Raw genomic sequence first — 12891 nt, 5'->3', positions numbered from 1 at the left:
TTGAGGGGTTAAATTACACAGGGTCCCCTGTGGATCAGCTTATGCTTGGACAGTAATAATAGCAATAACATTAATAATAAAAATGCCAGAGTGAAGGGAGTGGAGAGGGAGCAGGGGGAGAAGAAGGAAGAAGAGTGATGGTAGATGGGCTGGGACAGTCACAGGGAAAAAAGGCAGGCTGGAGAGGCTGCGTTGGTACAGCAGGTGTACAGGCTTCATGTCAGATGTTGTAGGAGCGTCTGTGACATGCACATGCACTAACACACGTTACAGAAGCTTTGAGGATGGTTGGTGGCTCGATGCGTATGCATGCACGCTCTTGCTTCAAGCCACCATATCCTAGGGCAGTGTAACAAGCAATTTATGTCAGCTCACAGTAAAGATTATTGGTGTTCTCACTGGGGAAATATTTACGCTTCACCTTCTTATTTTTCTATTTTTAGCACTTTGAGCTTGAAGTCAGGTAGAAGGGCTGGTGGGGGAGTAGGAAGAGACCCACTGAGGGACACATCTCATCCCTCAATTAGATGGAGCTAAACCCCTAATCTTGCTTAGGGATAGCTGCTGATGCTAAGTTTTCTTCTTTCCCTTCTGGTTTGGTGGGATATTACATTTCACTGCAGTGTACGTGGTAGAATGGAATGTCAACTGGAGTGTTTTGGTTCTAACAGAAAACACAAGTGCTTTTTAAGAAAGTTATTTCTACATGGATGAGGCCTCTAAAAACCCCAAAATGTGAGCACAGAATAATGTGGATTTTGTTTTAATTTCTGGACAGAAAAGCCATCACAGTAAGGGTCAGCAATTTATTTCACTGAGGCGGGTGTGAGGGGGGGTGAGGGTGTGGGGCAGTACAAGAAACATGATTTTGTTTTTCTCTTTTGAATTTGTTGTTTATCACAATAATCCTTCTAGTGAAAAGGGCTAATTTACTGTTTCTATAGGAATATTTTAAGTGTGATTATCATAATATCACAGCTGCTGAAAAGGTCTAAAATAGGACATTGACCTTGAACATGTTCCGGCGTTTAGTATGTGGTGCTTAACATTCAAGAAACAATATAACTGCAACTCATTTATTAATGTATAATCTCAAAATGTTAACTCTTGCTCTGTAAATACATGCCACAAGGATTGTAGAAAGCTTGCAGTATCCCATGAAGTACATGTGGTATTTTATCAGTGTAAATATGTATAAGGTTTTCCAGATTTCTGCTGGGAATACTCCATAACTAAAGTAAGTTTTCCCTTTGGTACTGCACTAGTTTATGATTTAATTTTTACTGACATTCCACCAGTCATATTATTAGCTTCACAAAATGAAAGTGAAATAATCCTGTATTAATTAAACAGAGCAACTGAATTCCCTCAGTCATCTTATCCTTGGCTGTCTGAAACAGTAATGCACTTCAGCTTCTCTGAAGAAACTTACACTAAAAAAAAAGAGCTTGGGGTAACAGTGAGATATCCACATTGAAGTGTGTGTGCCTGGATTATCTTTAGGGAGAAGACCTTTTTTGGTGGGTGACAGGCAATGCGCATGCAGCTCCCTTTCTTTTTTTTCCCCCTTCCTTTTCTCTTTCCTTTTGTCAGATGCTTTGGAAAAGGTGTTTCATCAAGAGAATAATTTTCATTTGTAGCAATGTGAACCCTTTCTATTCTGTATCAGTGAAGGCAGTCATTTAAATACCCATGCCCATGCCCTTGAAAATAAAACGAGGAGAAAATATGGAGCATTTATTTGAGACCAGATGAATTGAATGTAGTTCAGTAACATGGTAAGGCAATTGCTGTTATTTCACAGAGACATTTTTTACATGCTGGAACTGAGTGCAGCAGCAAAAGCTAAAAGCCTTGCTCTGTGTATTTGTGAACAGGCTGTGGAAAAGTTCTGAGGAGTATTCAGAGATTGTTATGTGAGCTTTTTCTCCCCTAAGATCAAAACAAGGATTAATTAATGCTAAATACAGATTGAAGTAGAAGATGGCTTTAAAGTAATAACCTTCTACAGTTTGTCAAACTATGTATACACAGGTGAGCAGAATTTGGAACTTTTGTAGTGTTTGGGTTTTTTTAACTCTTTAGTGGTATATACAGGGATTCCCCCAGGGCCTTCCAGTGAGAAAGACAAAAGGTAAAAGACCAGTAGTGACAATATCGTACTAATGCTGATCTCACTGTTGCATAGCACATCTGAGCTGTGTTTCTTTCATTAGTGACTGTGAATAAAATCACATATTTCTCATGATACTTTAATATTTACTTCAAACTCCTGTTTTCCAGATAGGCTTTCAATAAGGTACCACAGTGTATGCCAAATTTCTATCTAAAGTCACAGTATACTTGTTTTCCAATAAATTCTTAGCGGCTAATAGACTCTTTCATATTCTTGCTCCTTCCCAGGTGGCTTGAGGTTGTTGCTCCTTTGGGTAAATACACATTTGACACAATGCACTATGCAGCTTCTGTGAAGTGCCACAGAATCGTACTTCTTCAGCTGCCTTGAGGTAGTTGTGTGTTAAGATTCTTGTTGTTCGGATGCCTTGAAATGTCTATAGTATTTAAATGTGAAGATGCTTAAAGATGTGTAGTGTTCGGCAGGCAGGAAAAATTTCTGTGCACAGAGAGGCGTGGAAATGTAGGTGCTGCTCAGTAATGCCCCTTGACTGGTACAGGCACCCATGACATATTTTCTTTCCCCTCTCTGATTCCATTACCACTGCTTTCTATAGACTCCTTGTGGTAAGATCTTGCACTGTACATTTTGGCAAGTTACTGCAGATCTCTGTTTGCATGCATGTCCTTACTCTATAGCCCCTGATAAAATTCAGTGAATTGATACCTGTTTTGCTTTTTTTCTTTCCCCTACTATTATTTTTATTTTTTTATTTATACAGAAAAGCTTGAGAAAATGAAGCTGAGCTGTAATCTGTAATCTCTTTTTTTCCACCCCTACCCCAAACTGATCAGGAACTGTGAAACCCAAGTTCAAGAATGGAGCTGGAATGCCAGGTCCCATTCTGGTGTAGGTGACACTTTCAGTCCCTGGGGGAAGAAGCCAACTGCTTTGTTTATCAACATGCAAAGTACGGTTCTCCAAGAAGCAGCACTGGCAGGGAAGAGAGCTGCTTGCTTGTATGAAAGATGGTTGATAGAAAAGCAGTGATGGCTCACAGGGGGAGAGGAAAACTGTATTACTGAGGGGTCTAGAAGGGGGTAGGGGCTACAAGCCAACAAGGTAGCACAAACCATAGAACATGAAAAGGAGGGCTTACAGGAAGACAGACTGTAACAAAATGAAAGACACCATCACGTTTCATCACCTAAATCTGAATATATAATCTCAGGAGATAATGAATGGAAATAGAAATCAAGCTAACCTGTGCTTTGGTAAGTTTCAAAATGTATTAGCCGTCCCATTTTAGGCAGGGTGTATTCCAGGGCACCTGATACTGAAAAGTAACCTTATCAAATTACTCACATACAGAGATTCATTCTGGGTGATTTTTAAATATGAAAATACATACACACAAAAAGATTTTTAAGTATTTTAGCACAAAAATATTGAAAAATATCAATTTTGGATAAAAATCTACAAAAGACATTCAGTACAAACAATGCATTTTCATGTTTTGCCAACATGCACATGTTTATCAGTTTGTAGGAACTGTATTTTGGGTTTATATAGTGATACAGATATCTATACATAAAAACATTAATATCCAAGTACTGATTTGATTCCAAAATCCACATTCATAAAATTGTCACTGAAAGAGGACATTCTAATATAGTAACGTGATTAAAATGCCACTCATTACGAAATCTGATAAATCCTGATTTTTTTGTGTGTGCCTCTGATGTTTCTACAGAGTACTTGGATTTCACTCTACATTTCGGAGCTTTTAAATTCACTGCTCACAAGCAAATTTACATCTTAATTACAGAGTTCACATGTAACAATATAGACAGCATAAAGCTACTGGTAATTAAGCTTTTACTACCTTCTTTTATACCGTAGTCCGAGTTTTGCTGTGTTGAGTTTTGATTCCTAAATTTGCATGCATTTATACCAGTTTATAGGAAGCAGGCCCAGTCTTCACATAAGGTTAGATATAGAACACTGGAATCTCTCTGTTGTAAACATATAGAGACATGTCTATTGAACTTAATTGTTTGGGAATTGGGTTTTGGTCTGTATTTATTTGTTAAAATGCTGTGCAACAAATTTGGAGAGGGCATTTGTGAATGGTATTAATTTATTCTGAGGGTGTGCGCTTACTTGCTTTGATCTAAAAGATTGCCATTTGCATCATGTTAGGGCTCCAGTCACAAAAGATTTTGTAAGAGTTGAGCTGAATTATAAAAAATTATGTTCTTTCCAGGGTTGTTTTGCGTATTATTTTTCTTTCTTGGCAGAAAAGCCTGCATCTGTTTTCATTAGCAGGGAATGAAACACTTTCAACTTGAATGTAAGTGTGGTCTCTTAGTTGCAATATTAAGTACAAACGGTAGCTTTTGAGAGAAAGCAACGCACCCCCAATTCATTACTGATTCTTTCAAAAGGGCGTGTGTGTTTGTGTTTCAGTGCAAACGGTGTCTCCAAATTTGGGTATGGTCATTTTCTTGGCACAAGTTTAATCAGGGACCATTCATATGACAGAGGAGGAAGTCTGAGCTCACTCTTAGCAGTGACTTGCTGGAACTGGGCTTAGTGGTGTTTATGCAGGCATGCATGCAGGGCTGTGTGTCTATTTCCCTTTTAGCTGGGGAAAAATTACTTTACAAAAACCAGCCCCTGGGGAGGGAAGGCTGTGCACACTCACAGCTTTACTAATGCATACCCACTACAGAGCAACCCTTATCTCGTTAAAATGAGGCAAGTTAGGTTGGTCCACTATAATCCCTACACAGTTACAGAAGAAATTGATCAGTTCTGGAGCTTCGATTTCTCTTTATCTTATCTAAATATATACATCTAAACATCCAAATATTCGCTTAGGGGCATACACCTTAAATATACCCATGTTAATATGCAGGTAACCCGCATATAAACACGTAGTACCTATATACGCTCCCAGCTGCACCCATGCTGTTAAGGAATGGATTTTGAGTGCTTGTTTTGTTAGCTATGTTCTTTTTCAGTAAGTGCAAAATGAGGTTTTTAATTTGTAAATAGATAAATATATATTTACAGTATATATATACATATATATAAAATGCATACTAAAATCCCAGCCCCCCTCACTCCCTCCCAGCAACTTGGATGACAATGAAAAGTTGAGTTACCCAGAAGCTTCGGCAGGCTGCACTTGGTGTTACTATTATTTATTTTCCCCCCGATGCCGAGCAGTTCCAAAGGTTAGAGAAGCAGTGGTCGGGAGAGCGCGCCGAAAGCCGAGCCGAGCCGAGCCGGCTCGGGCCCTGGCCCCGGCCCCGGCCGCCACGGCGGAACGCCACAACCAGCAACGGCAGCGCAAACTTCGTCTTCTATCTTTACGCGCAATCCTTCGCGACCTTAACCGGGAGCCTGCCAAGGTACCTGCCGAAGTTGGAACTGGCCTCCCTGGAGGGAAAGCAGGGGAGGGAAAGGAGTGGAGCCCCCGCGGGCCGGCCGCCGGCAGCGCGCACATGTCCGCAGGCTCTGTCCCTGTCGCCGTCGCCGCCGCCTCAGGCCGCTCCCCCGTCCCCGTCCCCACCCCTCTACCTGCCGCGCGGGCCGCGCGCCCGGTCGCCCCGGCGCCCCTGGCGCCTGATTGGCCGCTTCCCCACCAATCGGCCGTCCCCCCGGGCCGGGGGGACTGCATATGTAAACCCCTGCTTCATATTCATGAGCGCCGAGCGGGGCTTTAAGTCCTTGATTAGGCGCGCGGGCGAGCTTTTGGTCCCAACTGGCCGCGCCTGACGCCGCCGCCTCGCCCGGGGAGAGCACTCCTGCCAAGTGCGCGGCGCTCGGCCACGGAAACTTTGATTTACCGCGGGGGCGCACGAAGAATGGTCGCCGGGCGCACATGGATTCGGTAGAACTTTGCCTGCCGGAGCCGCTCTCCCTGCACTACGAGGAAGAGTAGGTACCGCTCCCCGCCCCCACCCCACCACCACCACCGTCGCCGCCTGCCCCAAAACATGACAGGCGCCTAGACGCTGCTGCAGGTAACGCTGTGCCGGGGCCGCGGGCGTGAGCCGTCGCGGGCGCGTCGGGCCCCGGCTCGGCCCGGGGCACTGCGCAGCGGCTGCGCGCCGGGGGCGGGGGAGTGGGACCGGCGGTCGGGCGGGAGGCGGCTGGCAGCGGTGCTGTCGGTGGGCGAACACCCGCCCGCTCTGCGTCCCCAGCGCTCTCAGTCTGACAGGTGCGCCGGCTCCCGCGTCAGCGCCCGGTGTGAGACGGCAACGGCGGACCGGAGGGAGCCCGCTCGCCGCTGGGGCGGCGGTTGGGAGCGGTCGACCGCCGCGCTGCCCGGAGGGAACGGGGACGCCGGACCGGACGGGCAGCGTGATCCGCCGTGGGGGGTGTTTTGTACTTTTGTAGGGGTCCGTGCCGCACGGCGTGGCCTCTGCTCTTGCTTTTGCTCACAAAAGATAGCAAAAGACTTTTGAACGAGCCGCAGTTCTTTGACTGGCACTTATTAGCTACCTGGCGGAGTATCTCTGGCAAAAAGCGTGGAGCCCAAAACAAAACCAGGCAGTCTAGGGCTGACGAGTGGCTCCCGAAGTTGGTTTCAACCCACAGCCGGGATTAAATATTAGTATATCACGGGAGCTGTCACCGATTCATTTTTCTTTATGTCGAGCCACTTACGTACTGTTCCTTCGCGTTACGCTGAGAGTGACAGTAACACTGAAGAAAAAACCCAGGCTGATAGCCAGCTAGACGCAGTCTGTGGAAAGGCTGTATTGAAAGGTGACAGTGTATTATAGGTGGATGCCCACTAGCTGTCCTTACTGTCTGCATATTGCGTTGCTATTTGTAATTAAGCCAGGGATGAAAAGTTAATTGCAGTGATTGCATATGGGTGAAATAATACGGGAAGTAACCAAATAGCCTGGCTCGTAGGAAGACAGTTTGGGAAGGGGAAACAAGGAAACCCACTGTAATCTTCCAGGACAAATAAAGGAAAATAAACAGAGATTGGATGCCCTCTCAGATATGGTTTATAGGTCAGTGCACTGTGAGCTGCTGTGTACTGTAAGACAGCTTTGTAAACGTAGGAATGTAGTTTCCACAGCTTTTGCTATGCAATGTATTTTATTTAGAATATGTAAAAATACAATTAGTGGGGTTTGGATCTTTTTTTGTGGATGCTCCCCCTCCAGCCCCCCCCAAAAGGAGCTTTCTTGAATTTACCTTCTTACAGCTAATTTGAATGATTAGTTTAGATAAGCCTCTTAGAGTAGATGCATTTAAATGAAATCGGGGCACATGTCTTTTTGGCTCTGGTGCAAGATTCAAACTAAATTTTTTTCCTCTGCTTTGGCTCAATTAAAAGTCATCCTAAAACACGCCCAGTATGGTCCGAGTGTAGGGTTTGAGTCAGGTGTGGTTGAGAGGAAACAGGGAAATAAATAGCGTTCAGAAGCGTCTACTTTCCTGTCTCAATAAACCCCAGAGTTTTACTGATATTCATAGTAATTGTGTTTTGACTATATATATTGTGATGTGTATGCATATAGCAGCATAAAGACACATAAAATTATTAGTTTCTGCAGTTCTTATGGATGAAGACAGAGAGGATTCAAGCTAAAAATTGAACATTTTGGGAGTACATAGACATCTGATCGTCACTAGGTATGCTTTGATTTTTAAGGCAGAGCATGTTAAAGAATGCAATAACTTCAAGCCAACTGCAACCTTCTCTTTCTGCTTTTTCAGCAAAAAAAACCCCACTAATAATTACTAATAACAAGCTAACAGAAGCAATAAATATATCTGCTCATTTTGACATATGTGTCAGTTTAATAATTCTAAATGAATCAGTATGTTCATAACGTGAAATCTCCTTCAACCTCTGATTAAAATGTAACGTTGACTAAAGGATTATAGAGTGGACTTAATTTTACTGACTGTTTTAACAGTTGTCACAGCTGTTGGAAGAAGGAAAGGCAATTGAAACACTCCAAAAACGGTGGTGGTGGTAGAATGGGAATAGTTCAGTAAATTTAAATGTGGTATCTGATTGCCAAACATGGAAAACTGAGGAGATTTGTGACCCCAGAAAGCTTCTGTGCACTGTGTACATTTGCCCTTTGTGGCTAACTGTATTTCATTAATTTGAACCCTCAGCAGTTTCCCTACTTTCTCCATTTAAAAATGTGCAACAGCATTTAAACATGAAACAATTTCATCTGTTACAGCCTGCATAGATTTTTATCTTCCAGTGCAACCAGTAAAATACACAAATGATAAAAAATAAAGGTTGTTTAGAATGGCTGTAACATTTAAAAAGTGGATGTAGTCATCACTATCACATCATGTGAATACTTCAGTGCAATGATGGCCATAAATGTGTTTTTCTAACCATTCTCATGTTTCAGTGTGGAAATGGTGTGTGTAGGTTCTCTGCGAGTCTCTCTGGGTTATGTTTGTGTACGGGTGAATATGAGTTTGTGTGTGTATACTCACTCGCACCAGCGAGTAAATATATATATATATGTATATTTATATTTATGTGCCCCTGCTTGTGGTGCTTATATGCTAAACACAAAAAGGGAAAAAGAGTTTGTCAGGTTTACTTTTCTTTAAAATATTTTGGCATACCTTCTCGCTCCTGAAGATTGTTATTTTTTAATTCTTTTTTTTGAAGGGCTTTTCATTTATAAAGGGAGGAAAGGGGCAGACTGAAGAACACTTCTTTGTGAAGTGGGAAGCAGCACTTGATTCCACTCCACTGTTTCTCCAGGCTGTGGGGATCTTTAACCTCTTGCATTTGTCCTACTAGGTAGCTGTTTACAGATGTTATTAAGAAATAAAGTCCAACGTTTAATATTAAAGTCAAAGCCTCCAGGCTTCTGTCCTCGTGCCCAGTGTGTATCCGCAGCTCTGTGTTGTGAAGGCAGCCCCCAAGCGTGGCTGACCGAGAGGCGCTGCCTGGCTTTTCTCCCCCTTGGGCAGCAGGCAGGCCTTGGTCCCTTCTTCCTTCACTGTTTCCGGTTGTAGGTCTTTTCTTTTTTGGCTTTGGTAGACTGCTGTCAAGTTTTAAAATCCTACAGAAAGTATGAAGGGTTTGCGCTGAAATACCCATCTGACAGCCTCTCATTTACTGGGGCTTGCCCCTCTTTTAGTGATGGTTGCTCATTTTAATGTGTTTATGGTTGTGCTCTTTTATTTACTGAGCCTGGTGCGTTGCAGCGGTAATTAACCCATGTTATTAGCAAAGCCCTTGTGGATATCCATTAATTCTCTTGAATGGCTGATCATTTTTTTTTCTGTACTTCTTTTCCCCACTTTTTTTCCTAAGGCATGCTGTCCTTTCTCTAACTGTCCTTAGGCTTTAAGATCAGCTACAAATTCCTTTTCAAACTGAGGCAGGTAGAAGGGCACCATCCCCATAGTTCCATAATAAAGAATAACTATTGTCTTAACGAACTGTTTTCAAAGATGCTAATGGGAAGTGAAACAACTGGGAGAATCTGTAGGGAACAATTTATTTAATTATTATTTTTCAAAACACATGCTTAATGATAAGAGATAAGAATTTCCTTAGTCTTTTCTTCTTTCTTTTTTTATTCTCCTTCCTTTTTTTTTTTTGAGGGTGTGTGTGCGGCTATATTAGCTGTTGTGAATATTTTAGTGTTCATATTTTAATCAGATTTCAACTTAGTTAATAGCACTTTGGGCATTTTAAAAATATTGAGCCAGCAGAAAAATACTTACGCTTGCACTGCTGAGAAAAGATAAGGGCCGCCTCATTAGCCAACCTTACTTTTGCAATTAATTTCAAATACATGGTGCTATTCATCAAATACGGAAGGTAACTTGTCTACGATAATATTTAACAATACTTGAAGCCCACTTTGCTTAGTATAGCTAAAAAGTATGATATGTGTTCTAACAAATATGTCAGCCCATATGCTATGCTGCTGTTCTGTATGTTACAGAGCAAAATTATGATGGGAGCATTATGGTATAAAAGTGTTGTGGATCAGTGACATGATTATTCATTTTACAAAATGTTTTTAAAGGACCCACCCTTGACCTACAGGGAGGTTGCTTGCACCCCAGTGGAAGTGTAAGTAGGAATGAAAAAAACCCTGCGTATTTGAACCTTTCAGTGAAGTATCTCACATAATTATTCTTTTTGCTGAGTATGAGTGAAATGCTCTTGCTCCTATTAAAGCTTAAAGTAGTCCCTGTCTGTAATACAAGCTTTGCTATTCTTCTTCATAGCAAATTCTTGGAGGGAAGAAACAATAAAATGTTGATCCATTACAAGTACATATGAGCCTCATGCTAGTAAGCTCTCTAGAGGAAATCTGTGATTATTCCAGGCCAGTTTGTTCAGTTTTTATCTCTTTTACATCCCCTGGCCTTGTATTAAATTGTCATTGTCCTAAAGCACATGAGAGAGAAATGAATTGCATTTCTCAACATGCTCTGACAGTGAAATATTTAGCCTCTCTGTCTCCAATCATACTCCTATGTGTATTTGATAGTGCAGGGATGACACCAACAGTCGCTGCAGCTTGACATTCTACTTATTACATGTTCTTCTGCATTTTGTCTTTCCTCTTTTACTTTTGGATTTGTGTTAGGTAGTCTCATGTGCCTACAGTCATCTGTGTAGAAACCTGTATGCATAGTTTTGTTCAATAAATTTTAGATTTTATGTAGAAATCCTCTGTGTATACACAGCAAGTTTTGAGTTCAGATGCATGTATTTCTGTGCATACGTGCGTGTTCCACACAAATAGTGCATTCCTTATGCAGTTTGTGCAATGTACACCTGTTATTGTGTGTACATACACAGGCATGTATGTATACAGGGAGCGTATACAGAGTTATGTAACTTCCCTCTATGCACTTGCTTGTGAAAAACCTGCTGCTTTTATGTGTTTGTGTTTTTCTTACCCATGAGAAGGGAGCTGGCCAGCAATGTAGATAAAGTATTTGCACCTGATTTTATGTCAGATTTTCCATGTAATCTGGCATTGTCTGTATTTGCACCCACAGTTTTGCTTTTAAACAATACTGTTTTGGGGTGGTTTTTTTTTATAACAAATTTGCCTGTGCTAAGTAATTTACATGACTTACAGTAATTCATATTCCTGTAAGTTTTGGCTGTCAATCAGAAAACTGTGGGGTTTGTTTTGTTTTGTTTTTCTAGCTACATGTGTCCTTGAACACACAGTTATGTTTACACCTAAAGAATATAATCACTTTCAGAGGAGGAAACCTCCTACATATGGTTGTTAATATAAATCATGATGTCCTCAAACAAAAATATGAAACACACATACCACTGCAATGGCCCTTAGACATCACCAAAAAAATCTTATTTTTTTTTGTTTTAATTGCAGTTTGCTTGAAAACAAAATTATTAAGCAATTATGTAATGCTATTTCAGGTAGTATTGCTTAATTATTTTTAAAGGCTCTTTTATTTTTGCCTCTTCAGCAGCACTTTGGAGAGTAACTTGGATAGCTACAGTAGAACATTGCCTTTGACATGTGTCTTGTACATACAATTTATGTATTTGCTATGTTAGAGACGGTTTAAATCTCTTGGATTTGTTTACATAACGCTTGTAATGTTTTTCAATTAATTTGTATTTCCTGCAAACAAAGAAGGGCTTTTCTCTTTGCTGTTCCTTGATATAGCAGGTTTGCATTAAAGAGAATCTTCAAATAATTTCTGGTTATTTTCCTCTAAGGTGCATAGCTTTTTAATCAGAGCATCATTTCCCACTACTTTTAAATTTTTTTTCCTTCAAGATCTCCTAGGCTTGCTAGGCAAAAATCCTTATTAACATCCTAACGAAAGTTAGAGGCATATAGGTGCTTTTACAGAGTGTAAGGCAAGCATATGCTATTTTTTCACAATACCAAATGTCTAATTCTTACTGTGAGTCACCATTCTGAATTTGTATGAAATCTAGATGAAGTTTCTGTTTCAGAGGAAAAACAATTCATGGGGCAAACAAAAAAAAACCAACCTATTAGAAATATAAATTCACATTTTTCATGACACTAACACAGAACATGAAGCATGAAAGTAGACGAGGGTCTCCATATACTGCCGAAAGTTAGTATATTGAGGTGTATGAAATAGAAGTTCCTGGTCCTTGGTCTAATGAAGCCACTTATGTACAGAATTGTGCACATCTATTTACATGGATAAACCTACTGAAATATGATGTTACCTCTGTGCATGTGAAAATAGTCTAGATAGATCCTTTTATCCTATATTAAAAATTATATTCCCTTTCCCTGAATAAAAACCTCTTTGCACATTTGAGCTGCAGCCTTTGTGTGGGAGGGTAGATTATCTTAAGGAGTTGTGTTCTGAAATCAAAGTTTAAGATGAAGTGATTTGAGCTTTCTTAGGTTATTACTCTGTAGGTTAGTGTAGTCTCTTACTCCTTTGTATTTTTTCATGTTGTTATAAATGAAAAAAAACCCCAACCCTGCACATCTCCATTTCATCATTTTGATTGGAACGACATACCATATGTAATGTGTTTTGGCAGCACTTACCTAGCCAAAGAAAACAAATTAATATTAGCCATGCTGAGGGGTGTCAGAAGTATCACAGATGTGTCGATTTAGCTTTGCTCCATCACACACTCTTGCCTTAAACAACTGGTCAAGCTGTTGCAAAATGTACTGTTGGCTACGGTGAGATTCTAATAGGTGTGATCAGAGATTGATGGCTTTGGCAAGTTAAAATGAGAAGATGAT

The 12891-nt window shown here is 41.0% G+C and overlaps 1 protein-coding gene across 16 annotated transcripts in view; it reads left to right on the top strand.

Annotated features, from left to right (window-relative positions):
* The window catches only part of ESRRG (estrogen related receptor gamma), a 412693-nt gene that overhangs the window by 240409 nt on the left and 159393 nt on the right, over positions 1 to 12891 (top strand). Inside the window, exon 1 of one of the 16 annotated variants that reach the window (XM_068153486.1) lies at positions 5515 to 5535. The exons of 13 other annotated variants lie outside the window; for them this stretch is intronic. Coding sequence is in view for 1 of the 3 variants with exons in the window: in XM_068153472.1 (XP_068009573.1) it covers positions 6009 to 6064 (56 nt within the window). In the remaining 2 variants the exon portion in view is untranslated. Of the gene's footprint in view, positions 1 to 5514; positions 5536 to 5861; positions 6065 to 6130; positions 6151 to 12891 lie in introns of those variants that run through there. 2 more of the 16 variants (XM_068153472.1, XM_068153481.1) reach the window with 2 other exon arrangements.

This window comes from Melanerpes formicivorus, unplaced genomic scaffold (genome assembly GCF_026170545.1).
Source record: "Melanerpes formicivorus ecotype bairdi unplaced genomic scaffold, bMelFor1.0.p_v2 SCAF_26, whole genome shotgun sequence".
In the NCBI taxonomy this organism is placed as follows: domain Eukaryota; kingdom Metazoa; phylum Chordata; class Aves; order Piciformes; family Picidae; genus Melanerpes; species Melanerpes formicivorus.
The sequence above is the reverse complement of the archived record's forward strand: the minus strand, read 5'-3'. Positions and strand labels throughout refer to the sequence as shown.